Source organism: Nicotiana tabacum, chromosome 14, assembly GCF_000715075.1.
Source record: "Nicotiana tabacum cultivar K326 chromosome 14, ASM71507v2, whole genome shotgun sequence".
Taxonomy (NCBI): Eukaryota; Viridiplantae; Streptophyta; class Magnoliopsida; order Solanales; family Solanaceae; genus Nicotiana; species Nicotiana tabacum.
This window is the reverse complement of record NC_134093.1, coordinates 95,907,815-95,918,385: the sequence shown is the minus strand read 5'-3', so window position 1 is coordinate 95,918,385 and position 10,571 is coordinate 95,907,815. Positions and strand designations below refer to the sequence as shown.

At 40.3% G+C, this 10,571-nt stretch overlaps 1 protein-coding gene and 1 pseudogene across 1 annotated transcript; both read right to left on the bottom strand.

Moving 5' to 3' along the window:
• Positions 1–4,059: 4,059 nt before the first annotated feature.
• LOC107786379 (uncharacterized) lies at positions 4,060–4,437 on the bottom strand. The gene has a single exon (XM_016607845.2). It carries the CDS (start codon positions 4,435–4,437, stop codon positions 4,060–4,062), a length of 378 nt encoding a protein of 125 aa, XP_016463331.2.
• Positions 4,438–5,978: 1,541 nt separating this feature from the next.
• LOC107786380 (acidic leucine-rich nuclear phosphoprotein 32-related protein-like) lies at positions 5,979–9,753 on the bottom strand (annotated as a pseudogene).
• Positions 9,754–10,571: the final 818 nt, after the last annotated feature.

Genomic DNA, 10,571 nt, shown 5'->3' with positions numbered 1-10,571 from the left:
AACCACAAGCAATATGAGCCTCGCGAGCCTTGACACGAGCACCCTCAAAGTCTGCAGCAGAAATAGAGCCCGCTACATGCAACTCGCGAAGCACATCTAGTCGGGCCTCGGCATGAATCCACTCTTCGTACAAGTTACAAGGAATGTTGGGGAAGTCGGAATCCACAAGTGAATAAGGTCGTTAACAAATCATTCTCTCGCTCGGAACGGAGAGTTCGTATCACCACCTCAAGGGACTCCGTCTTCCTCAAATCCTCCGACCGAGCGGACTCCGCCTTCTCTAGCTCCTCCGTCTTCTCGGCGACCTCGCCACTAAGAGCCTATGCCCTGAATTAACACTTCTCAAGCTGACCTCGCAGCAAGACTATCTGAGCTTGGAGATCACTACACTGGGCTTCTACCCCCTGCTAAGCTCGAGCTCTTTCTCTTTTCTCCTCAACGTCCCTTCCAAGATGTTGCACTTCCACACTACCCGCACCAGCTCCTCATCTCTTTCCTTCAAGTATTTCCTTAGTTGTCGTGCATCGCCGCTTTCACGGAGCCGGCATCGGAGCTCCCGGTACTTCTCAAGGCATTTGAAGTACTTATCCTTCAATTTCACATAAATATCTTTATGTCTCTGCTCCCTACGAGCACTTTCAATCTCCAGGACGGCAATCTGCAAAACGAACGAAGAGAGTTAGAGCCTACGAAAGAGCAAAACGTAAGGAAAATAACGGACATCAAATATACTTACCCAAAGGGCAAGACCAGCAATGTTATTTGACAGGGTGCTGTCATTTATAGTCTCGAGGGTCATACCCTCAATTTCAGAACAAAGAGGGCCGAGGGAGGGGATTATCTCCTCAGTTTTCACAAGAAGGTTGCGATTCATCGGGATCGCAATAGTCCTTGAACCCCCTTCCAACCTCACTTCGAGTTGAGTAAGCCCCTCATCGATCATCCTCAACTCATCTATATCCATGTCGGAGTCAGATCCAACGTCCTCCTCAGCAACAGCCTTCCTTCTATCACCACGACCCCATATCAACAAAGGAAAAATCCACAACCTCCCATATCAACGACCGCCGGCCCCTCTCCCCCCGTATCCACGGATCTCCTCTTACGAGGCATTAGACTACCGTCATCAGGAGAGACATCGTCCTCATTAACTAAATAGTAAAGTTGGGGAGCATGAGTTGCAGATGGAACAGAGACGGGCTCCCCAACTATGGCAGCAGAAGTTGAGACCGATACGGACAGTGTAGTAGTTGCAACAGGAGCCAAAGCCGATGATGCAGCGACCGCCTTTCAAAAGAGGGCACTGGTGCTCAGCTCCTCCGAGAACCCCTGCCTGAGAAAAAGACAGCATTAATTCAGCAAAACGAATCCGTACACAATAGGAAATGGAGCGGCCATGATCAAAGAAAAGAGATTAGAAGTCGAAGGGAGAGCAGGCCTGAATTTCTTGAAAAAACTTGGCCAATCACGGATCCTTACGATGTGAGGGAAGAGCCGCTCGACCCAGTCAGAAATATGAGCGTCCAAAGGAGGAGGAGAGCTCTTGGCTGCAAAAGAAGAAGGTAAGAAGTCAGAATTCAGGACCGAACACGAGAGAAAAACCAGATACTTACGAGTATAGTTCCAAGCCTTAGAAAAGTCGTTGACATTGGACACAACGTCCTCGGTTCAGACAAAAAAGAAGTTAAACCAGAATTGACGACTGGCCTTGTCATCCATCTTCACCACCAAGCATTTGCCACCTCGGTGGTGAAGGTTCAACATCGTTCCCCTATAAAAGCTAGGGGCAAAAAGATGTATTAAGTGTCGCAGTGTCAATTCGACCTCGTCCAGCTCGGCGAACTTAGTGAGCGTCTTTATAATTTTATAGACGTACAGCGCGAGCTGAGCAGGACAAATGCCGTAGTGGCGACAGAACTCCTCCACCGGCGAAAAGAGAGGGAAAGAATAGCCGACTTGGAAGGGGTAGGTATAGAGGGTGCAATATCCAAGACGGTGGACCTGTACCGTGTCCCTTTCGACCGGGATCAACTCGATATGATTAGGAAGGCCGAATTTGGCCTTGAGCTCCGCTAACTCCTTCACCGTCATCACTGATCGGAAAGCTCTAGGCTTGGCCTCTGGTGATTTGGTGAAATCGGATCTGGAGTCAGGGTTATGTGGGATTATTTCCTCCACCGACGGGAAGGTTTCATCCTCAACGGTAGCAAGAATGCTCTCCCCATGGGAGGGGAACACCATTGTCAAGGGAGCAACACGACTCCCCTCACTAGCATCAAAAGACACGTTAGACATGATTTAACACAGTGGACGAGAGTAACAAACGAGATGGAATAAAGAACAACACAGGTCAATGAAGCAGAGAAGAAGAGAGCAAGAAAAAGGTATGGTGCTTTGAAATGTTAGAGCGTTTAAACTCCAAAATCAGGTTCAAGGATCTCTATTTATAAAAGGCATGGCACTAAAACCAAAAAACGGTTCATCATGATTGGCACCGAAATCGAAACGGCAGGTCTAATCAAAGGTCACACACGAAACGGAGTGATGCATCGGGAATATACGTCATAATGACGCATGACATCATGACGTCATCCCGACCGTGGACAACATAACTCCAGCGAATCACCCAAAAAATTTGAAGCATTTGAAATACGCGGCCCACAGAGAGGGACATGTCGCCTGCTCGCTGCAACAGCCACAACCTGTGTAGTCCGTCTGGTTAGCTCAACCACCAATAACATGATCCGCTCATCGAACCCACCGCGAAGTTGGTCTCAATAAGCGGAGGAACTAACTGTATGGGTCAAAATCTATCTCTTAAGTCGAAATGGCATTAGTAAAACATTCACAGGCTGTCACGTGTCAAAGTGATCTAATTAACAATGAAGGTCGTGGTCGAAGAGTCAGCAGAGACTGACGTCGAGGAATCAAAGATCGAGGTCGAGGTCGAATATCCTTGACAAGGTTATAATGGCTAGTTTCAAGATAGGACATTAAAGAGTGAATATTCTCTGCACTTGTACTATTAGAGATTTTAAAAACATGTTCCCTATAAATAGAAAGAGACACAATGATAGGGGACATATATTCATTTATAAAGTATACTTTGACTTTAAAGAGAGAATCTGATCTTATTGCAAGCCTACAAAAATAACATTTTCACTAAGATTCTTGTCCACGCTTTTTCACTAGATCTGAGAATAACTCAGATATTCAAAGGCTTGTCCATCATTCATTATTGTCAGAAAGAACATCCACCGATTTCATCCTTTCTCGGGTGACTCGTTCGTTCTATTTACATAAATATTATTTATTGTTGTTCATCACTATTTAATGATACATTGCTTCTGTTTGGGTTCTTAAATATTAACTATTGTACACTATCATAGCTTTTGGAACAGATCAACGTGCTTATTTATTATATTAGCATCGGGAATTTTGTCTTTAGGATATTATTATTAACTAAGATTAACCTTCATTCGTATAAATTTAATTAGTTGAAATAAAATCTATATTTTTGGTCAAACAATGCATATTCAAAGTTAAGCCAAGGAACATTTTGTCCACGGAAGTAAATAATACAGAGTAAATAATAAGTTGGAATAAAATATAAAACTTTAAAAGCAACCAAATTTACTCGAATTGTGACAATAAACGATGTTACTTGCAAAACTCATATTTACATCATTGTCCCCGGAAGAAATGGAAAGAACCCGACGTGTCTCTTTGATTATTGCCTGCCTAGACAAACCAGGGCCACATAACATTGGATAACGATTCAATGGCCTGTTCCAAACCATTATCTAGCGAGTACCTGAAGGGGCTTTGATTAGACATGTTATCCTAATGTAAACATTATTGATTGATTTTATGACTCGAACATATGACATATAGATCACACGAAAACAACCTTACCATTACTCCAAGACTTACATTTCCAAAAAAAACTCAAAAATCATAAGTAAAATCTTAAAGTACAATTATTTTGATCTTTTCTTCATTCTGATTCTTGGATTAAAAGAAGTAAATTATTATATACTGAATGTAATCAAACAGATTTTAACCAAAGCATTGATCTGTAGGAAGTGGCCCGGGAATAGAACCCTGATCCAAGAACTGCAACCCAAACACAACCAAAATGGCTAACAATGACAAGTATGACAAGCCTTCAACTGCACCCAACAAACCAAATGGTCCATTGGGCAAACCTGAACCAGTTTTAGACTTAGTGTAGAGTGACCAAGCCACAATTCCAACCACAACTAAGTAACTCACCCCTTCAAGTGCACCTATTGAACCACCAGGTCCAGGTGGCAGACCACACCCCGTTGTTTTTAGAGTGTAAAGAGACCATCCAATTACTGGTGTAGATATTAATCCACTTACTATAGCAATTTTCTCTATGGAACTTGAGGTTTCGCTGCTTTCTTTAGCCATGGATTTGACATTGAATTGTGAAGGGGAGTGAGTTGTTTTGGGATTGACATAGTGATTGTAGTTGTGTTTTTGTGATGGAAGACACTTTGGAGACGATGGGGCTAAGAAGATTAACATTGTTGGAGACTTCAAAAAATGAGTTGGGGGAGAGGGGATAAAAGGTAATGAAATTTGAGTTGCTCTGAGGTGGAGAGTGGGTGTGCGAAATAACATTACAGAATTATTTGGTCGTGTAATGGCAAATTATCTGGGACGTCTCAATATATGTGCAAGATATTGGCATTATTTGCTATTTCAAAAGTAGTATAGTGGAGTATTATTTTATAGAACGTTTTTTCTTTAATCGCAACTTTTTAATATTTTTTATTATAAGAAGGTGTCAGTTATAATACCTTTTATTTATTTCTAAATTATGTGAATGTTATTTTTAAAGGATTTAAAAAGAAAATAGATGTCTGAATTAAGATAAAAATTAGCAAAAGATTTGAACGTCTCAAATCAAATCTTTCAAATTTTTAAACGAAGGGAATAGCACTTTTTAATGAAAATAATAGCACTTCATTTGGTTCCGCCTCCTTTATATTACTGTACTTCAACTTCATAAAAGTTGCCCGAGCACATATAAATAGAAAACGGACAACGTAAAATAATTACACTATAAACCAAAATGGTTTAGTGACCAATACATTACAATTCGACACGTAATGAGATTAAAATTCAGTAATTTCTCGACCACTACGTCGTGCACCTATTCTCTCAAGGAAATACCACTTTATGTAATGACAATAATCACCCTCATAGCATTCCCTATTTTTGGGGATTGGGTTGAGGGGGGCAGGGGCCCGGGTGAAGAAGGAAGAATGGAGGAAGGTTGTATATCATTCCTTTGAATTAAATAATCAAGGTTCATGAAATCAAATACAATCCACGCGCGCACGCGCTACATATGTTCGTAATTTGCTTTAAAATTACAAGTACAAATAAATAAACAAACAAAGAGGAATCCCATTCAGCTTGAAGTTCACGCGCATTGACAACTTGGACCAAAGACCCAAGCCAGGCCGAAGCCTGCTATGCTTAAGCCGGCCCAAATTCAGTACACTCACTGGCCTACTCTTCCCTTAATCACCTTCCAACGTAACAACTCAATCCATTCCAGGCGCACGTATCCTCTTTGATCATTTGACCACCCACCGTTTTGGGCTTCAAGCCCAAAATACTTTTACGAGGGCCAAAAATCCGGAATAAATATATACCAAACCGATGGACAGGCAAGTGGAATAAAAATTTATAGCAGAATACAAGCGCAGAATTTCCTTCTTTATTTGCCTATGGGACCATTGCTTTTTTCTCCTCTTTGTTTTTCTTTATTTAACGATATTCTCGACCGGTTGGTACCAATATCATGGCTCGCTCACATGGTTGGAAGACCAGCGATTAGGTGCAATCAATTGACATAGAAACAGCTGCCATCTGGCACCACCTGCAAGTTGCCAAAAAAAATTAGCTGTAAAGGTAGGCTGACAACAAATTCCTGCATGTGACATAATTCGATCAAGGACGGACTCATCACAATGATAAACGGTCACACTTAACTGAGACAACTATCCACAAGACTGTTTTACAAGCCAATTAAAAACTACCCCCCCAGGAAAAGCAAAGCGTCCTTTTTAAATTCAAGAAAAAAGGCGGAAAACAAATTCTATCACTACTACTATTGTAGAACTAGCCAAAGTTTTCTTTTAGCTTTTCCCCCAATTCAAATTCCCCTCCAACATCCTACTCATGGAGATCAACTGCCATTTGAATCACAAGGCAACGGCCAATATTTACTAACGACCTTTTGAACATTTGTATACCTCTCAGACCTGAACTTCCCACCAAAACTTGTGTCCTGTCCATGAAAAGATGTTCAACAGTCAACTAATTCCAGCCTCCAGACAAATCTATTCCTCAACTTAATCTCTTTCGTCAAACCCACCACAGATAAAGTCACTAACGGTGCTTGGATGACTTTGCATACTCTTCATCGTCGTCTTCTTCACCACCATCATCATCATCGTCGTCCCGCTTCCTCTTTTGAGAGGAGGAAGGTGGCAGCTCTTGAACTTCGCCATAGTCGTCCTCTTCATCTTCAACTTCTTCCTCCAACTCAGGATCTTCATCACCATTTACTGGCTCCATATCACTGCCTTCAGCATCATCTACTTCAATAGGACCAACTGGTTGAACAAGGTAGCCATTGCCATTATCTTCCTCCTGCCATTTAAATGAAAATTAGGCAAGTAAGCTCAGCAAACCTAGAAAAGGGTGGTCAACTGATATACTGCAAAACCCTAAGATGCAAAATTTTAAGGAGAAAACAAGATAATGATCACCAAATTAACCTTAAAACAATTACCAAGGTTCAGATAAAATTAAAAGGCCATAAAACACATCTGTGGAAGTAGATCATTTAAATATGCCAATAAAGCTTAGGCCAATAGAACTCAGAAAACATATCTTTTAGCAGCAAGAAAAAATATATAAAATAACCATTACGACACCAAGGCAGAAAAGTGGGAAGGAACGCAGTGAATTCAACAACGCATATACCTTAGCAGCAAAATTCAACAGCCCTTTCCGTAAAAAAAAAAAAGGAAGATAATGATATATGATGACAGAAAAGGGAAAAAACACAACGAATTTTTAGTCAGAAAATAGAAAACCACTTCATGAAAACTAAGAAAATGCAGAATAGCACATAAGCAGATTCGACAAGGTAACATTCCCTATACTTTGGCAATTGACATGGTCACCTCTACGTGATATGATGGCAGAAAAGTAAAAGTCCAAAAAATGAATTGATAGGAGATCCATTAAAGTACATCAATTTAAAACCAACAAAAAGATGAAAGACTAAAAACATCATAATCCAACACCCCTTTTGTAAGTAACTGATAATACTATCTTAAGCCAGGAGGAGATAACCCCCCAAAAAAAGAGGTTCAAGGAAATTTCTTTTGAGAGAAACAAGCTCAATGGGGACAGGGCAGATCACAGCAAACTTTAGATTCCAAAATTTTGGAAATCAAGAGATTGTGCATAAAAGCAATAAGCTATTAGGAAGAAAAGGAGGAACAAAGAGATGGCACAAAAGCAGACCCACAAAAGACAAGGAAAATTGTGAATCTAGATCACTGCACTTAGAGCCTTAGCATTCAGTTTGCAAGTATAAAAATTGAGAAAGAAACTTCAAAGAGAATTCTCACAAAATCTCTCACCAATCAAAATGTAATCCAACTGGAACCTTCTTTTGCAGGCATGTTTTTTATGAGTATTTGCATGCACATTACTCGAGTAGAATAACCAAATTATGGTCAAGATCTCACACAAATAAATTGTGCCAAAAGTTATTCCTCCCTTATAACTTCTGATTAATCCCCCTTTAGTCACTCTTCTGTAGAATAACACAATTCAAGCAGAAATAATATAAATATTCCACACCACCTTGATCTAACAAGAAATTACCACTTTTAAAAAAAAAAAAAAAAGGGATCACAAAATCAGCTTGGTTTCTAAGGTGGCAACGGAAACCACCTGTGCATCAAAACTTCCAGGTTCATACTAACATGAAATTAATATTTCTTTTGGGGGTAATCTGATATTACAAGACTTTCTAACCAGTATGCTACCAAAAATTACTGGTATTTCCAGCAACAATCGTGTAACAATCAAATTGATCAATGGTTATGGAGATCAAATAAGATGACAATTCTTCCGGCAGCAATAAGCACATGAATCACGCAGATTGAAGCAAGAAAATACCATAAATTAGAAAAATTGTCAAACATTGCAGGACATGCATATCTTAGAAAACAAACAGCAAGAGAAATTAACAAAACTAACACACAAAATAAACAATCCACACATTAGCAAATAAAACAGAATAAATTACGCTTAATATAGACTAGCAAGAAAGCCTTCTAACCAAACAACCAATTATGACATGTAACACATTAAAATGAAAACATAACTATATAAAACAGGAGAGATTTTCACCTCATCTTCAGCCTCCTCGTCATCATCAAAATCACCATCTTCCTCAACACCTTGCTCCTCCTCCCCTGTCTCCCCATCATCATCCTCATCTGCATCATCTTCCCCCTGCTCATGCCCATCAATCTCCCCTTCAGTGCTATTTAACCTCCCCGTGCTCTCTGGCTCTGCAAAATCCCCATCATCATTATCAACTTCCTCTTCATCCTCTTCATCATCGTCATCATCATCATCGTCCTCGTCATCTTCCACACCATCCTCCTCTTCATCACTGTCTTCTATTTCATGAACCTCCACTACATCCTCCTCATCACCCTCTTCATCTATCTCCTCCACAAAATCCTCATCTTCATCATCCTCATCATCCTCCTAGTCGTCTCCATCCCCAACCGCCTCTACTCGAAAACCATTTGAGTGGTGAGTTGAACTCGAACCATCATGTTTCGACCCATTAATCCCTCGAGTTATCTCCATTTCTTCCTCATCAGCATCACTCTCATCCTCATCCACATCTACAACTCCTTCACTCCCAACCCTATGTCCATTATTCATCCTGTAAGGCCGATCTTCTCCATCAACTTCCCCACTCCCCGGATCATCCTCTTCATCCTCCTCTTCATCTTCCTCCTCATCATCCGACTCCGGCCTCTCGTTCCCCTCCGCATCCATCTTATCCAAATACTTCAACGACCTAATCAATCCAAAAACCCTAGATCGATAGTCCTTAACTCGCGTAACCGGACACTCATAGAGATCAAGCGACACAAGCCGGAGTTCAGCCAACGGCCGGAGATCGTTGATATCCTGAATCCGATTATTCGACAAATCGAGGTCCCGGAGTGAATTTAAACCAGCATCTACGAGGAACTCGAGGCCTCCGGCAATTCTATTGTCCGATAAAATTAACTTCTGCAGATTCTGTAGCCGAGGAAACTGTTCTAGAGACGAAACACCGATGTTTGCAATCGACAGGTGCTCGAGATTCTGAAACTTCTCGAAAATCGACGGAGGAGGTAACTTACCATGAATACACTTAACAGCTCCGTCTAACGTTAGGGTTCGCACAGAACCGAAGTTTCTCTCGCCGTCTAACGCCGTCTCCACCGCTCTCTCCCAAATCTCGTCCATTAATCAGAGCCAGAACTCATATGATACGAACTTTCTGAAAACTATGGGACCAAATTGAAATATAGATAAAATTTAGGACTAGAAGTTAAATTCCTCAAACTTTTCCGGTATCTTCTACGGCAAAGGAGAATACATATAGAAAACCTAATTTTTCTTCTTTTTCTCTCTCTCTCTCTAATTTCTCTCTCTAAAAACTCTTTACTCTATCGCTTGATATATTGGGGGAGGCGAGTCGAGAAAACTCGAGGCCGAGTCAGGGTTTGGGGAACAAGAGTAACCAGGGTTGAGTTAACTAACCAAAGTATAGGGTTAAAATGTGTTTGTTGGGAGACTGATTTTTAGCCGTTGATTTTGAGAGACACGGATTGATGACGTGGATGGATATTAAACGGTAGAGATTGAAGGACGGTGTGTTTCTCTTTTCAAAAGGAAGGGTGTAGAGTGTAGGGCTTGGAAGACTCGTTTTGATTTCGAAATTGATGAGTCTGACACGTCACTCTTGACGTTAATATATATCGGCGGATATTTGAATATGTCCCTTTCTTTCTGTAATATCACGAAACTACCACTGACCAATAACACGAGAACCTTTTTTTTTATTTTCTTATTCTCTTAGTTTTAGAGCTCCTTTGGAAGGAATTATTTTAAGTTTTCTTTTTTAAACCAAAAAGATTTTAAGTCGTGTTTGGATAAAGTAAAAAATTACTTTTATCCACTTTTTTTTAAGTTAAAATGATAAAAATAAGTCAAAAATCAAAAACTAAGAGCATTTTTGGCCTAAAAGTTATTTCTGCTGAAAGTCACTTTTTTTAAGTCAATTCAAACAGGTTCTAAGTTGGGGTTGCCCAACTTATTTCTTTTGTCTTGTTTTAAGCAGTTTTTAACTTATTTTAAGCATTTTATAGATTTATCAAATACTGAAAAAAATTATAAAGAGCTTAAAAACCTATTTGGCCTCATTTAAAAGC

Coding starts and splice junctions, on each gene's coding strand:
- LOC107786379 (XM_016607845.2), bottom strand. CDS start 4,437: ATGGCTAAAGAAAGCAGCGAAACCTCAAGTTCCATAGAGAAAATTGCT.